The 17,567-nt window shown below is 42.1% G+C and overlaps 1 protein-coding gene across 3 annotated transcripts in view; it reads left to right on the top strand.

Annotated features, from left to right (window-relative positions):
- Positions 1 to 17,567, top strand: part of bsna (bassoon presynaptic cytomatrix protein a) — an 81,493-nt gene that overhangs the window by 45,309 nt on the left and 18,617 nt on the right. For all 3 annotated transcript variants that reach the window (XR_006361321.1, XR_006361320.1, XM_044038594.1), the window contains exons 4-7: positions 5,463 to 5,909; positions 8,765 to 14,104; positions 15,346 to 15,513; positions 16,130 to 16,386. Coding sequence is in view for 1 of the 3 variants with exons in the window: in XM_044038594.1 (XP_043894529.1) it covers positions 5,463 to 5,909; positions 8,765 to 14,104; positions 15,346 to 15,513; positions 16,130 to 16,386 (6,212 nt within the window). In the remaining 2 variants the exon portion in view is untranslated. The remainder of the gene's footprint in view (positions 1 to 5,462; positions 5,910 to 8,764; positions 14,105 to 15,345; positions 15,514 to 16,129; positions 16,387 to 17,567) is intronic.

The raw sequence follows: 17,567 nt of genomic DNA, 5'->3' as shown, positions 1-17,567 counted from the left end.
TGACATCACGCTCACACGAACACCCACAGGCAATCCAGAAATATATATGTCAACCTGGCTGTTTTGGGACTGTGGGAGGAAGTCAGATTATAAATACTGTATTATGATTGATGACAGAGGGCTTTTTATATGTATTCTTTGTGTCGTGTCACATTTAGATGGGTGTATTGACAGAAATTGAATATACTACTACAATTATATATGTAATTGCTTTAGACTAAAAATAGATTTTTTTGTAGTTATATTGTATATTATAGTAATATGGGGGGTTTATAGGTCCCATATTAAGGCTTTAAAAAATGTGTTTCCTTTCGTCTTCTTATGTGTTGTTGAGTCAAAGTTATGACTCTTGTTCATAAAAACGAGCCAAGTGAACTTTGAACCGTGACATTTTTCCAAATTTCAGAAATTCAATCTGATTTTAAACATTTTTAGTACTTTTTACTCAGGTGTGTTCATATAGTTTTTTTTGTCGTATTGCCAGGTTGTGCTGAAAAAAGGATATTAGACACTCTATATTGCACATTCTTATAGCCTCTGTATATACAGTAGTGTATGTTTAACTATAGTAATGGAAAAAATCAGTCAAAATGCTCTGTGTTCTAAGGGTTAAGGGCATTTTCTTACAGAGGACACCATCTTGAGCCGTAGTGTTTATGCAGCTGCGTTAACAGATCTCCATTTTGCATTTTCAAGCAGCTTACTACACACACAAAAATGGCTTTGCCCACATAACGCTGATGTGTCAACCAATGTAGAAAAACAAGGAAACAACTGAGTGAGTGAAAATGTGGAGAAATTGTACAAATCCTTGCTGGTTTGTGAACGGCAGCATAGCTCCCTGATCTGAAGCCTCACCAGTAGTTGTCATACATTCTTACATTCTTACACACTAGATCTTTAAGTGTTGTCATTACTCAAATCTGAATCCCTGGTTCTTCCACTGTTCTGTTATCACGGGGTGTCATTGTGCCGTTTCTCTCTGCCCTCTTGCACCTCCTCTTTCTTCTGCTTGTCGTTCTGGTTAGCCTTCAGCTGCACAGGCCTGCTCCATTTTGCATTGACGTGAACCATGTGTCTATGTACGTGTGTGTGTGTGTGTGTGAGAGAGAGAGAGAGAGAGGGAGAGAGTGCTGGTGTAAGTATGAGAGCATGTGTGCACTGCAGTAGAGTGCAGCCTGAAGCAGCAGCCAGTGCCTGAGAAGGGTGCGTTCAAGCAGAACAATGGCACTCTGGGTAAAAATAGCCCTTCCACACTGTTGGAGGGAGAGAAAGGGAGACGGACAAGGGAGCGAGAGAGAAGAGAGCTATGAGGAAGGGGAAGATGTTTCGCTATCATGTGGTGAAGAGACAATAGAGAGATGAACTGCAGGAGCTCATGTGTGAGGAGACTCACACTTGAAGTGAACTGAGACTGACAGATCTGGAGAAGCCCAGAGACACTTTTTCTACTGTATTCCAAATGGAGAGAGACAGAAGTTAAAAGAAAAGGAAACTAATCACAAAATAATAACAATAAATGAAATATTAACAATTTACAGTCACCTTATCTCTCGCTCAATCTTAATCTTATTTCACTATACCAGTGTGTGAACTATATGTGAGGAAGAGGAGGAGGATGAGAGAGCAAATGATCTTATTGGGAATAAATCAGCCTCCCGTGAAAAGTCTGCAGCTGTTTTCGCCACTGTGTTTTAACGCGTGTGATAATGCTGTTACTTCGACAGCTCAATATTTTCTTGGTATAAAAAGTTTGAGAACCACTGCGCTACCACTGCGATGTGAGAGAAGGGTGAAGTGATGTCTTCATTGTGATCCAGACAAGAATAACTTTCTGCATTTTCCATAACATATCACATACATACGTACACGACGGATTACTGTGAACTTTGGTGCAGCCATTTGTGTCGCCTGGGAGGTTCTTTGAAAACAACATAATGCGACACTGGCATGATTCATATCCCTGTCAGTTGGATATTCATGTTTCTGGTCATCTGTAACAGTAGACAGCAGCTGTAGTTCATGTTTGTTTTCTTTAAAGAAGCGTAGTACTAGTAGCGGTGGCAATAGCAGAACATCAAAGGGGGGAAGGGAAAGAAGTCAATACCATAATTCCCCTACAGACAATGCAGCTTTCTTTTGTGACAAGTAAGTGAGGCCTCTTCATGGCTGAGGAGTTATACAGGGGTTGAGCACAGTGGTGAGTTATTTCCACACTTCTGTCATGAATCACTTTGAGCGATGGAAGAGACGTCGCGTGTATTAGACCGATATAAATGGAAAACAGATCTATTGCTTTTCTCTTTATGGAACACCGAAAAGAAAGACGGACAGCAAAAGTGCACAACACGAGTAAGAGAAATGAGAGTAAAAATACAATTCCACAACACTCAGCAAATTTCAAAAGGAGTGACATTTAGCGAGCAAGAGATGGAGAGAGGATTGAGTTTGGATGCATAACGTGCGTTAGAATGAAATGAGCAGAAATAAAAGAGAACTGCAGAGAGAATTAGGACTGATGGAGCATTTTAATGAGCATTATTGACAGGAGGAGAAAGGCGCAGATTGTTGGTGCTATGTAGGTTAAGTGGTGGAGCAATGCGTACTTTGCAGGGACACACACACGATCCTTTGTGTTGGACTGAATATACTTACCCAGAAAAAAATCAGTTCACTTTACGTCTAAGAATGATTTAATGACAGTCTCAGGGTCAGCACTTTGGAGGTTCATTGTAAGAGTTTGCATCATATTCAGTTGAGATACAGTAGCTAATTCATTCATTCTTGCTTTGTCCTTCATTCTTGTATGTGACCTGTACATGCTGGACAGGTCACCAGTCCATCACATAGGGCCACCTAGAGACAAACAAGACACTCTCACACTCACACCTACAGTCAATTCAGAGTGTCCAATTTGCCTAATCCCCCAAATCTGCATGTTTTTTGACTGTGGGAGGAAACTGGAAAACCCGGTGAAAACACACGCACACACGGGGGGGAACATGTGAACTCGCAAATCACAAACCTGGGTCTTTTTGCTGCAAAGGCAATTTCTGATCTGATGTATGAAATAGATTAAAAATGAGATTTCCTGGTATTTTTCTAGAGCAGAGTTGGTGTATAAATGTGTTATTTGATCAACAGTGAAGGAATGATGTGCTATTTTCATACTCATTTAAATCAGTTTTTCTCAGGTGTTACTTATTTCTATCCATCACAGCTTCCTTTTTCATGCTCAGGAAACACAGCGTCTCAATGAAATCTGCTCTGAAGCCATTTGTTCAACTGAAAAGGGTCTTCTGTATATGGATGCTACAGTTATATTGGGAGGATAAAGATGTGCTGGTGTTAAGAGTCGAAGCAAAAGCAGCGGAGGAATATACTAACTCAGACACTGACTTATTGTATCCCTTAGGGAGGGTCCTGTTTGCAGCCTGACTCATTCATTGTTTCTGTTGAACTTCTTTTGCTCCACATTTGGGTTTCAACAGGAAAGAACTCTTTAAAAATGTCCCTATATGTTCAAGGCTTTCAAGTACAGACCTCTGGTGGCAATGAAAGACACAATAATGCAACTGCCATTCAAATGTCTGACAATAATACTATTTTATATACTATAATATAATTATTATTTTTGTTGTTTTTGTTCCTATTCCTTCTTTCATGAAAAGGGTCCATTAATTGGATCTTAAATTTAAATACTCACCCATGCACTACACAACCTAAAACAACATTAGTCACTGTGATGGAGGGAGATGGAGTCTTTTGTACAACACCTCACCACAGATAAACACTCAGAGGGGATTCAGACAGAGAGAGAGAGACGCCGGAGCAAGATAAAGAGAGGAGAGACAGAAGAGACCAAATGAGGACTGTTAGAGACAGAGAGGATTCAGTGAGTGGGTGGAAAAGAGCAGAGATGGAAGATAAGTGTCGAGGAGGAAGGGGTTGCATCTGTCAATTATTCATTAGATGAGTAATGCAGCTGCTCTCCAGCTCTAAACAACAATAACTACTGTCCTGCACAGGTAGGGAGAGACAGGTGAATAATAAACTGTTGTGCGTGTAAAGTGGTGGTGAGGAGACACAACATTTAACATCATGTAGTATTGAAGGAAATCCAACCATCTAATATCATTGCATGAATCCTGATTCGTCATTCAGAGAATCATTCTCCAAATGTTCTTGCAGCTGTACAGAGCTTTACAGTGAGTTTAATCTCAGACTTTAGTGGCTGGCCCACAACTTAACAGTTCTGGCTGCTCCTTCCACGTCAACCCTCACTGTGCATTACCTGTTCAGCTTCAAACAGCAGACAGGCGTAGTAATGACTATCTGCTGGATATGCAGGGAAAAATAAGGCTCTTCGGCTTCTAAATATAGAAGCCGAGAAAGCCCAAGAGCCTTATTTTACCCTCAGGAGTTGGCACAGACCAATGACAAGAGCTAAAAGAGATATTAGATTCAAATGACCAGGTGATCACTAACACAAACTCAAAACGTCACTGTCACGACAAGGCCTCGAGGAAAACCTGATCGTAACATGAACGTGGACACTCCCCCTTCCCAACTCCCAAGAAACCACCAGCAACAGCCTCTTGTACTGGACCCTCCTGTGCAGTATATTTTGAGTGGAGAGTGCAGGGTACAGCGGGGACAAGGCCTTTTACAAGTGTGTGTTTGAGCCCAGTGTATGCCACGTGTGTTTGTATGTCCAAAAACATGCACACTTCTCTTTTTCGGGACATTTGTCTGGGCCCCACAACTTTAAAGTGTTTTTTTTTTAGGGTTTAGGGTTAGAATTAGGTCTAGGTTAAGGGTTAGGCATTTGGTTGTGATGGTTAAGGTTAGGTGGCTGGGGAATGCATATCATGATATGCATTCCCCAGCCACCTAACCTTAACCATCCTCACTCATTTTCCTATGTGTTGTTGAGTCAAAGTTATGATGCATTTTTTGTCGTGATATAAAGTAGCAATAATTGTGCAGAAGTTACAAAGTAGTAAGTTTTTCTTTTCTTTTTGTTCATAAAAATGAGCCGAGTGAACGTTGAACTGTGACGTATTCACAAATTTCACAAATTCAATCCGACTTTAAAGATTAAAGAGTACTTTTTGATCAGGTGTGTTTATATAGTTGGTGAAAATGAAGGGAAAGTTTCATCAGATTGCCTAGGTTGTGCTGAAAAAAAAAAGGATATAAGAAACTCAATATTGCACATTCTTATAGCCTCTGTATACAATGTACGTTTGAACAGTCATGGAAAAAAACAGCCAAAATGCTCTGTATGTGTCTAACACTTAGACACATACAGCAATGGTAGCAGTAACAGCATTCATGTTGACTTCTTACTTCTTTTTTGTAAACCCCACAATATTTCATCTTAAAGCTTTGTTTTCTTCGCCTAAAATCATTGCTCATTGTTGATGTCTTATCTTGTTTTTATTCTCTTTCTGTTTCAGAAAAAGGAGTGGTTATGTCTGAACTGCCAGACCCAGCGGCTGATGTCTGGAGGACCCCTTGAGGAACCTCCTCTACCCGTTCCTCATCCCTCTCCAAAGCACCAGCCAATGGGCTCACCTCGTCACCAGGTGCCGACGAGCCAGCAAAGCCCTCTCCACAAACCCACCAATCAGCAGGGGTCCAAGCCGAGCCAGGCCCAGAAACCACAGGCTGGAACAGGCAGTAGTGGACCGTTTGCACCCGCTGCTGCCAAACAACCGACTGACACCAAGACCGTGACTCCAGCTACAGCAACTATAACAACCATGGACTCCCAGAAACCAAAGTCCTCAGAGACAAAGCTAAAGACCGAGTCTGAGACCCAGCCTCCCAAAGAGAGCAAACCCTTGCAGAAGAAAGAGCCAATTACCCCAATCAAGGAAATTAAGAAGTCCCGGCACTATGATGTAAGTAAGATTTTAGTCCACTGTATGTATGTTAAACTATGGCAAAAATGTATATACTAGTAAAATAATACAACATGAATACACATCATTTTTGCACCAATGAAAGGATTTGAGATGCTACCATAGTGTAACATACATGGACCAAAAACATGCTATTGTTGTGTAATTATTCAAGCTTTTACTGCAGCTTATGTGTCTTGGTTATGTGAGTATGTTTGGCTGTTATAAGCTTGGCCCTGCTTCATATACATATTTTTTTTCCCATCAGTTTAATGAGCTTGGAGCAGGTGATTCCTCTTCATTACAGAGAAAGCAGGCAAATTACAGCAGGCAAACAGAGGAGGCGTCTCCGAATCCACGGTTCGGTTCAGACTCAGACTCTTGAGTCATTCTATGTCCATACCCTGATCACTTTATCACAATTTGGCCAAAACGAATCAAGTACAGTATGCAGTTAGAGCTCCATAACTGGTGTGTAATATTTAATAATCAGCTTTCAACTAAAATAATATAATAATGTATAATAATAAAACAGTCATCGTGTACTGTGATGTGTATTCATATCAGGGTCAATGATTGTGACCCCAGTAGAGTGAAACATCTGCCATTTTTTTCATGCTGATCAAAGAAATATGTTTATGCAAGTCAGCCTACAGAAACTTGCACCGTTGCATGATCTCATTCCCACTCATTTACGTATTTATGACGCTGTTTTCCATGAATTTAGCTGAAAGGCGAAACAGCTCTGTTGAAAAAGTGGGCTTCCCATGCTTGTTGCCTACGGAGCCATTGATGAGCACAAGTGAAACTGAAAAATGAAATGAAATGTCAGACATTCAGTGTCAGGAGAGGACGAAATACTTTGGGTATTTGAAATCATGGACTCAACTGTTTTTTGACTTAAAATGCACAGAGACTATTCACTTTGTATTTGATTTGAGGGTTAAACTGATACCTGGGAAATATGTGTTCTCTTTACAGATCACAAGACATTCTGCTTTTTCATTATGATTAGCTTTAACTTTATTTTATACATTTAATTTGCTTTTTGAATCGAAGCAAATTCATGATTACAGTAAAGTGTGATATGGTAACAATTTACAGAAGGATTTTAATGCGTTGTGTTTCATCTTAACCACAATTTACACACAAAATCTTAAAATTAACTTAAATGAACATTTATGCATGTCCTCTATTGATCATTTTGCCTTTTCTTTTACAAACTATGTATCTACATGAGAATGAACCCAGTATTTTATGAATCGTACCATGTTTCTTAATAGTTTGATGATCACAGCTCACGGTTTGGTTACTTGACAAAGTTGAACTCAAACTCAACCTGTGTGCAAAAAAGGAAACAAAGAAAAGAAAAGTACACAACACTGACTGGCATGGAGAAGAGTGGCATGAGATAATGTCTTGGTTATTTTGAATTACGAGCTCAACTGATAACTTTCTGCTTCAGTGTTGGATGGCTCTGGCTATTTGGAAAGCATGTTGTTGATTCCCTTCTCACAGAATGCTAAGACTGTGTGGCTGGAGGGGCAGAGAGGTATTCATGGCTTACCTTGGGGACAAAGAGAGTTAGACTCGAACATTGAGGGGATATGTGTGAAACAGTTGCAGACAGAGGCAGCTGTAGCTCCTGCTGAAATATGATCGGCATGCCATGAATATGCTAAACCACCAAGGCCCTCAGCTGAGCTAATACTGCTGCGGGCCTTTTGTAAATGCAATGCAGACCTGACTCAATTGGGGAGCTGCTCTGAATTTGAATTGCTGACAACTCAAAGTTAAGTTTTCTCTGACGTCCTGTGACGAGCGGAAAAATGGCTTTCCAGTATCGAAAATAGAGCTGCAATGATTAACTGATTATTAATCAATTACTATATGAATCACCAACTATTTTGATATCCAATTAGTCTGTTTGTTTGTTTCAGTAATTGAAATGTGAATATTTTCTGGTTTCTTTGCTCCACAAAACTGAAATGACTGAATAATGTTGGTTTGTGGACAAAACAAGACATTTAAGAACGTCATAATTTCAAGGTTTGGGAAACACTGATCAACATTTTCAAAATGTTCTGGCATTTTACGGATCAAACAACTAATCGATGAATCCAGAAAATGATTGACAGATTCATTGATTGTGAAAGTTATTGTTAGTTGCTTTCTAAAAACCTTGTATTCTTTCTTCCACCCCCTTTCCCTTACCAGGTTAGTCCATTTGAGTCTATGATTTAAAATGTTATTAACTGACATCCCAGACAGAGCCATTGATGAATGAGTTTTGAAAGGTTTTTGTGTCACATCCACTGTAATTCCAGTCATTTTAATTCCATACTCTTATTTTAAGATCATTGTTTCTAAAAGGGAAATAATTTGGACTAACCTCCTCCATCAATGGCTCAGAAATAATACGCGATCGACTTTTAACGTTGCCTTATTATTTATCTTTAACTAACAGCTTAGTCATAACATTGCCCTTTATTTATGTTCAAAGGGGAGACAGCTGTCAGTCAGTCTGATGTATAATGCAGTTTATAATTTCTTTTAATTCTATATTCATTGTGTAAACCATGAATTTAGTCATTTTGTTTAGTTAAACAACTCCTTAAAGAATTTAACCTGGGACTATTTAAACAAAAAATGGTCTTATATGGCGATAGCACAGATGTATTTATATTATTTTACTTTCCATTTTATAAACATATTGATTTTACATTTTCAAAAATCAAGTTTTGAACTTATGTGGGCCTAAATTGTGTGAATACTGCATGAATTGACTTTAATGGAAAAAACTAAAGCTTTTCCAAATCTGATGTATCTTTCCTTCTTTGTCTCTTCTCTTTTAGGATACTAAAAGCAACAGTACCCATGACTTGTCACGCAGCCCCCAGAGCCTCAGTGACACTGGCTACTCCTCTGATGGCATCTCCAGCTCCCACAGCGAAATTACAGGTCTAATCCAAGAGGAGGAGATGAAGCTAAGCGAGCGGGGAATCAGTGGACGGGGCTCCCCTCCAAGTCCCTCTGAAATTACCAAGCTAGAAAGTTCCATGAGGCCACTGCTGGAGAAGAGTCTCTCTGAAGACAAGGCAGATAGGAGAGGAAGAAAGCACCGAGACAGAGATTTAGATGATAGAGGGAAGCAGCGTCCACGCTCCCTGTCAATCCCTCCAGACGCGTACGACTCTGATGAGGAATTAGAGGACATAATGGAAGAAGAAGAAGATGGAGGAGACTGGGAAGGTAAACGGAAGGAAGGAAAGGATGACAAGAAGGACAAGAAAAAGAAGGACAAAGAGGCTGAGCCCACAGAAATGACAGATGAGGAATTCATGAGGAGACAAATAATGGAGATGAGTGCCGATGAAGAAAATGAAGAGGAGGAAGAGATGGAGGAAGAGGAGGATGAGGAAGATGAAGGATATGGCTACCACAAACCCAAGAAAAGCCACCACAAGCACATCATCTCTGACTCAGGAAAGGAGAAGAGACGCCTTCAGCACCACTCCAGCAGTTTTGAAGAGGAAACCAAGAGCACCACTGATGTTTATAAAGGTTCAGTAGAGGAGGGTGAGGAAGATTTGACAGCATCACAAGGGGGCCTGAGGCGCTTCAAAACTATCGAACTCAATAACACTAATAGCTATAGCCGAGACATGGAGCTGAGCAGTGAAAATGATCTGAGCCTTGATCGGGAACCAGAGCTAGAGATGGAGAGTCTGACAGGATCTCCTGAGGAGCGCTCTCGAGGTGACTACTCCTCCACTCTGCCACCCACTTCATCATCATATGGTTCTGGTCAGTCTCCTACTTCCATTTCATCAATGGAGGAGGATAGTGATAGTAGCCCAAGCAGGAGACAAAGACTAGAAGAGGCCAAGCAGCAAAGAAAAGCACGCCATCGCTCCCATGGCCCTCTCCTTCCCACCATTGAAGACTCTTCAGAAGAAGATGAACTGAGAGAGGAAGAAGAGCTTCTGAGAGAGCAGGAGAAAATGAGAGAGGTGGAACAACAGAGAATAAGGAGTACAGCACGGAAGACCAAGAGGGATAAGGAAGAGCTGAGGGCTCAGAGGCGCAGAGAAAGGTCCAAGACTCCACCAAGCAATCTTTCACCCATTGAAGATGCTTCTCCAACAGAGGAGCTGAGACAAGCTGCAGAAATGGAAGAGCTTCATCGATCTTCTGCCTCTGAATATTCCCCTCAGAGTCTGGACTCAGAGGCTGAAGGATATGAGTCTAAACTTTACAAGTCAGGCAGTGAGTATAATCTGCCTACCTTTATGTCTCTCTACTCACCAATAGAGAAGTCATCTATTACGACTACTACCACAGCACCATCATCAACTTCCAAACCTCTCAAGAGTGCTGAAGAAGTTTATGAGGAAATGATGAGAAAGGCGGAGCAGCTTCAAAAACAACAAAAACAACAGCAGCAACAGCAGCAACAACATGGAAGGCACTATTACGAGGAGGACATTAATGGACAAGCTTATGATGACGAGTATGAATATGAACAAGATCAAACAGGATATGACAACGAGGCAGCAGAGACAGAAACAGATATTTATGAGGAGATCCGACAAACATCTCAAAACATCACTAAGATGCAGCAGGCCAGTGATGAACAAGTAGATATTGAGATAGAGAGCTCATACCCAGACAAGCAGCTCCTCGATACAGGCTCAGCCTTTGCTAAGCTGCTGGAACAAAGCAATGCTCTTTTGACCCCAGGCACCAGCCCCACCCAGATCTCAGCTCCTGTCTCCTTTGCTGAGACTGGAGGGCGGATCCCTGATGTACGTGTAACACAACATTTCTCTGGAAAGGATGGTCACAAAGATAGGCTGAAAAGCCAAGCAGGAAAGAATGGTATTACACCCACTGTGGCTGCCACAACTATTGCAGCTTACGGAGTTTATGCCAGAGATGCAGTAACTATTTCACAGACTAGTTCAAGCCACACTATCACGTCTACTCAGTCTGCAATATATGGCCGACACACAGGCAGTCCCGCCACATCCTCAACAACTGTTTCTAGTGTATGCAGCAAGATCGCAGAGATTACTCAAGCCTACAGTCAAAGAGAAGTGATCACGCGCAGGGTGGGGGAGACCAGGGGTGTCCAAGTGCGAGACAGCTCAACATCCTCTACTGAGAGAATTATTGAACCACGTTCTCCCAAATATACAACTTATTACAGGAGCACCAGTCCTCCTCTTTCTCCATCCCCACCTCCACTGCAGAGTCCCACCCGATCACCTTCAAGAAGGGCTACAGCAGAATTCTCTACACAGACATTCAGTTCAGCCATGCGATTGGAGTCATCTGGCTCTGGGCCTTCATCTCCAGTGATGGCTCAGGGAACACAAACATCACATCGATCTGTTTCCCCCCGGTTGTATAGACAGCAGTCTTCCCAGGATGCCCCATATTCCCCACCTCCAAGCCCAGCTAGACCAATGACAGTCAACACTGCTACTTCTCCTCTCTCCTCACCAACTCGATTTAGCCGACAATCGACTTTTGAGACCTACTCCCCATGTGGTAGTCCTCCAGATACACCACCTTTCCAACATTCTCCTACACGTAGCTTCTACCACACACAAAGAATTGAGAAGGTAAATGTGGGAACAAGTATGGTCACCACAGCCAGTACTTATACCAGAGGGTCTGTGTCAATGGATAACATCTCCCTCTGTCGAATATCCACAGTTCCTGGCACGTCACGAGTAGAACAAGGTCATATGATCCAAGGTGGAAGTGTTGTGGACCTTAGAACAGCCACCAAACCGGCCCCTATAATCATGACTGACCAAGGAATGGATCTCACCTCATTGGCCACTGAAAGCAGGAAATACCATGGCGGATCAGAGGGTAGCAGACATTCAACAATTGTACAGCCACTGATCATGAACTTGAACAGCCAAGAGACTATGACACCAACCACTGTGAGTGTCACTGTGGCTGCTTCAATGTTCATGACCCAGCCTAAACAACCCACAGTCTATGGTGATCCTCATCAAGCCTGGGTTGATCTCGGCCAAGGCATGGGTTCAGCTGTTTGTCTTTCACAGAACATACCACAAATTTCACCACCAATTGACCCGTCAATACCAAAAATTGATGCCAAACTGGAAGACCTCAGTGTGCAGCAGAGGGAGCTGCAGAAACAACAAGAGAAACTGCAAAAACAACAAGAGCTTCTTGAACAGCAGTTACAGCAGCACCATCAGCAGCAACAACCACCTCCTTTGGTCAGGTTCAACATTGCTGGCCAGGTGCCACCTTTACATAAAAAGGACTTGCTAGTCAGCCAGACAGGCACCACCCCAGCTGTTGTCAGTGCTGTATTACCAGCCATTAACCCTGAGTTGTATGGAACTGGCCCCATTGAGCTAAAAGGGCAGCCCAGTCCTCCTGGTTTAATGGTAGGTGGTAAATCACCACATAGCATGATCGTACAGATGGATGGAGGACAAGAGCAGGCCAGGGTGGTAACTCAGTTAGTAAAGGTCGAAGAAGGACAGGATGCTCTGGATCAACTAGGTGGCCAAATTAAATCTGACAACCAACCAGCTTGCTGTGATGTTGTCTACAGAATTCCATTTGGTGGAAGCTGTGTTGGTGGCTCTGAGAAAGAGGGCATAAGGCCTCCTTCTGCACCACCCCTTACCTATGAGTCAGACCAAGAAACGCAACCTGCAAGGTACCATGAGTATCCAATGGATGGGCAGAAGGCCTACACATTACCTTTCCCTGGTAAGCTCCAGCCTTCAATGTCTGATACAAACCTAGCTGAAGCAGGGCTACAGTCGTACCATTCTAAACTAGAGCCACAATTCCAAGTATCAGGAGAACTTGCTGTGGATTTAACTGCGATGAAGCAGGGTTACGGAGGGTATATAGGGATGCAGTATGGCTCCTATACAGATCTGCGTCATGGAGGAGACATTCCAACCCAAACACTGCCTATAAGAAGATATAATTCTTTGTCAAACATCAGTTCAGACTATGGCTACTCAGCCCGTGACATTGCTGGCTTCCAAGAAGCTAACTTAGCTCAGTACAGTGCTACAACTGCCAGGGAGATCAGTCGTATGTGTGCAGCACTCAATTCCATGGATCGGTTTGGCAGTAACCCAGACTTGATGCAATATAGCACATTAGGCAGAGGAACTGGGCCTGGGTCCTCCAGACTTGCAGCAGGTCTTGGCATAAGACAAAACCTCCTCTTTGGACTAGATGGGAAGCCAATCTCTCACAGTCAAGCACTAACCAACCTCATCAATGCCAGACAGGCCAGTCTCAGAGCCATGTACCCTGCTGCTATTAGGTCTTCTGATGGAATGATTTACTCCACCATTCAGACCCCAATTGCTTCCACACTTCCCATCACAACCCAGCCAGCATCTGTTCTACACCCACTACTAAGAGGGGTCTATAGGCAATACCCTTCTGCCAATATGACACCTGTGCCCCTCTCCAGTCTAACCAGGCTACCTTTGAACCCTAGAATGTCCTTAGCTGGACAACCCCCTGTCCGTTACCCATCACCAGGTATTCTTCAAACAACATCAGCCACTGCCACTACTGGTGGTGCTGCAACAACTTCAGCAACAGGAAGTGCTCCTGTGTCTGTTTCCATGACAATAGCTAGCTCTGCAGTCCAAGACGAACCAGTTTACCTTGGTAAAGGTGCCACAGTGTCTTCCTCATCAGGTGAAGTCACCTCAGTTGGAGGAACACTTGTCATACCAACAGAGCCACAGCAGCAACCAATAAACCTGTCTCAGGCACACCTGAACAATCAACAACAACAAGTGACAAATGCTCAGCAGTCACAACAGCCTCCTCCAGCAGCCCATGCCTATCCACCCTCAGGGACATCACACGCTGTCGGCCCCTCTGGCCCTCCCAGTGGCCTGCCTGTTCCAGGGGGCCTTCCTCCGTTTCCTCCACCAGGCGCCATACACAAGGAGGGTGAATCTGAGGCAGAGAGGCTGCATCGGCAGCAAGAGCAGCTTCTGCAGATGGAGAGAGAGCGTGTGGAATTGGAGAAACTTCGACAAATGCGCCTGCATGAGGAGCTGGAGCGGGAAAGGATAGAGCTAAAGCTGCACAGGGAAAAGGAGCAGATGCTGGTACACAAGGAGCTCCAGGAGCTGCAGACCATCAAGGAACAGGTAGAGGGAGAAACAAGAAGCCAAAAAGAGTTTGATTGTTGATGTATTGTTTGATGATTTGTAGTTGTTTTATTTTGCATTGGATATATATTGTGTTTATTGTTTTTCTGTTACTGTGGTAATGTCCCTGTCTTTAATTTTACTCTTATCAGTATGCTAAGCTATTGGGTGACTTTTCAAGAAAGTACTGTAACACTTTTATTATCAATTTATTAGATATCTGTTTAGAGGAACATGTTAAAATTCTGCAATTAGTGAAACTACTACTGGTATGTAGGGATTGATGACTTTTTCGTCCCGTTTGCATCCAGCCTGATTTAGAAATATATATAATTCTATAATCTGCATGTTATGTTGTGTACTTGATGCTTGTGACGTGTGCATGAGCATGCCTTTCCCATATACCTTATGACGATATAAACCCACGATGTTCAAGTTTTTTTATAAAGTGGTTTCATATTCCATTTGCTGACTTATTTGTAGAGGTAAAATAATTTACATAATGTTGTAAACACCTAGGAATATACATTATGTTAAGGAAACATTTGAATTTCATGTATTGCTCACCTCCTTATACACTTGTGGAGATGTTATAATAACTAACATGAGAGCTAACATGGCAATTTTCCTCTTTTTTGATAGAACAAGCAGTTGAAAATCTTTCAAGTTAACTCTGTTAAACAGGTGTGGTAGCCTTTCTTAATAAGAATGAACTAGAGATGGAATGCTCAATATGCATCTCATAGCCTACCAGGCCAAACCGCTGACTCCTTATTTGCTCCAGCCTGCCATTTAAGCAACAGAGAAAATGCATTAAATATGTAATTATGAGCATCATGCGACTGAAAAACACAATGACCAGCACACGCTGCACTTTATGTTTCACTTCCATTCTTGTGGTTTGCGCTGTATAAAACTTCCACTAACTTGGAACCATTATCAAAACTAATCCATCAGCTTTAGAATAACCTCATGCCAAATCCAATTTTAAGTCTTGCAATTTAATTTGCATTGGTGAAATGTGACTATAAAAGTATAAAACCAGATGTCCAAAAGTCAACATCCTTGTTCTTGTTTGTCTTTATTTTCTTTCTCTCTCAATTCCTTTTATTTTTACACATCTTGTCGTTATTTCCATTATTTTCTCCTCTCAATCCTCTCTTCTCTCATGTCTCGTTTGTCCACTCTCTACTTTTGTTCATGTGCACTTTTCCCGATTCCTTTCCACCAACTCTATTTAGGTTTTGCAGCAACAGCAGCAAGAACGTGAGAAACAACTTGTTATCCAGAGGGAGCAGCTGGCCCAGCAGAAGTCCCAGCTAGACCAGATCCAGTCTTTACAACAGCAGCTCCAGCAACAGCTTGAAGAGCAAAAGAGACAGAAAACAGCTGCAGCTCAGAGCGTCCAGGTAAAGGGAGTAACATTGTATGACATATGTGATAGCCTTTGGCATTGATCCTGAAGCTTTTACATGTCAGGAGAGAGTGTACAAATACAGAAGCATGCTTCAAGAAGCTCTTAATACGAAATGTTTTTTTACATCTGTATACTCACACATGGCTGTCCCCTTGCCTTGACACAATTCTACCTATCCTAGCATTGTCATTTAAAAAAAAGGAAGAAATACTTTTCAGCACATAATATCAGCAAAAATATCTCTGTTCATTAAGCCACTATTATTATTAGTAGTAGTAGTATTAATAATAATAATACTAATAATAGTAATAACAACAATGATGATAAAAATAATAATACTAATAATAAATTTAACTTTTAACAAATTGTATGCAGTGTTTTCCTCTCATCATGCTTGGTGTATTTATTTTACATTACATTACATGTCATTTAGTCATTTATTTCATTTACTTTGCATGTACTGTATGCGTATCTATTCATGTACCATTAGGGTTGATACGTTGATGCACTCACAAACCTCATTCACTCTCAACTGAATCAATGATCTGTGAGTGGGCAAACTTTAAGCACCTATCAATCTTGAAACAAGTTTCTTTCTTTTTTTTAAGCTGGATGTAAACGGACAGCCCCTGCACCCCTACGTTGACTCTCAGATGGGCTCCCGTTCCCTTCCCAACTCCTCATCAGAGATGTGTCTGAGGAGCCAGGAAGAGCACATGGAGACCAGGAGTAACATCAGGAAGCACAGCTCTATGACCAGGCTGAGCAGGGACATCTTGGATGGTGATGGTGTGATCTTCTACAGCTCCCCCCGCAGGATTGTGGACAGCTGTGTGCAGACAGATGACGAAGATGGGGAGGAGAGGTAAAGATGTGTGTGAATGTGTGGGGTGAAAGGGTCAATAGGTAGCACATCTGTTTTTAGATAGCTGTGAATGGTTTGTATTTGTATGGCACCTTTGTGGTCTAGATGACAACTCAAAGCTGTTTACACTACATTCACTCATTCACACCCACTCAAACACACACACATTCATACAGCACATTTGCACATTTTTTTTTTATATTACACTTCTGTCATAGTCATTCACACACTACTGGTACAGCCACCATTAGCAATCATCATGTTGACATGCAGAGCTGTAGAATGAACCCTGACCTTAAAGTTGGAGGATGACTAACTCTACCACTGAGCCATGTTTGCGCCGAAAGTGTGTATGTATGTACAACAATTTGGCTGGTCGTAATAACTGAATATAATTTCACCTAGAAACATGTCATATTTCACACAGTTATGCAGGAAATTCAGTATTCACACTGACAGATATGGAGAGTGTCACCGATTGTGACTGAATTTTATTTTATGTGTTAGTTGATACAATGAATGCATCGCGGCTCATGGAGCCAAGTTTAAGTGGAAAAAAAAGCAGAACATCACCAAGACTGAGTTTTAGATAAAAAGGTTTATTTGAACAGTTGCTGGTATGCGAGGGGTCAGTGGATGTGAGGGATTGTCCAGGAGTGAGGTGAGAGCCTCTGGGAGAAAGGAGATATGTTATTTCCAGGTTGAGGATTGTCCATAGATAAATTCATACAAGGGTATGTATGTCAGGAAGTTAAATCTTACTGTCGTAGATACTTGACAGGACTTTGAGGGGAGCCACTGGTTGTACTTGGAGGTTGCTTGAGCTGTACGAGGGTGAGCAGGCAGAGGAGCAATCCACAGGATGTCATATGCAGGAACAGGTTCAAAGGAGGTTGGCAGGTCAGTAGCACAGGACTAGCCGTCACTTCCAGAACTCGAGGAATTAACTAGGAGAAACAAGGTAAGACTGGTAAATACAAGTAGCAGCACAAGCTAGGCACTGACAACGAGTAACCTGATTACCATGCTGGAGACGTAGAAAATCTAGCAGAGACATCCTTAAGAGCAGCTTCGTTAATTAGCTTGATGAGATGCAGGTGTGTCAGCAGGGAGCAGGATCCAGACTCCACCTCCAACTTGCTCAGACCTACAGCTCAGGAAAGAAAACATATACAGTATAT

Source organism: Solea senegalensis, linkage group LG11 (genome assembly GCF_019176455.1).
Source record: "Solea senegalensis isolate Sse05_10M linkage group LG11, IFAPA_SoseM_1, whole genome shotgun sequence".
Lineage (NCBI taxonomy): Eukaryota > Metazoa > Chordata > Actinopteri > Pleuronectiformes > Soleidae > Solea > Solea senegalensis.
Note: the sequence above shows the minus strand (reverse complement) of the source record. Positions and strands in the feature narration are given on the sequence as shown.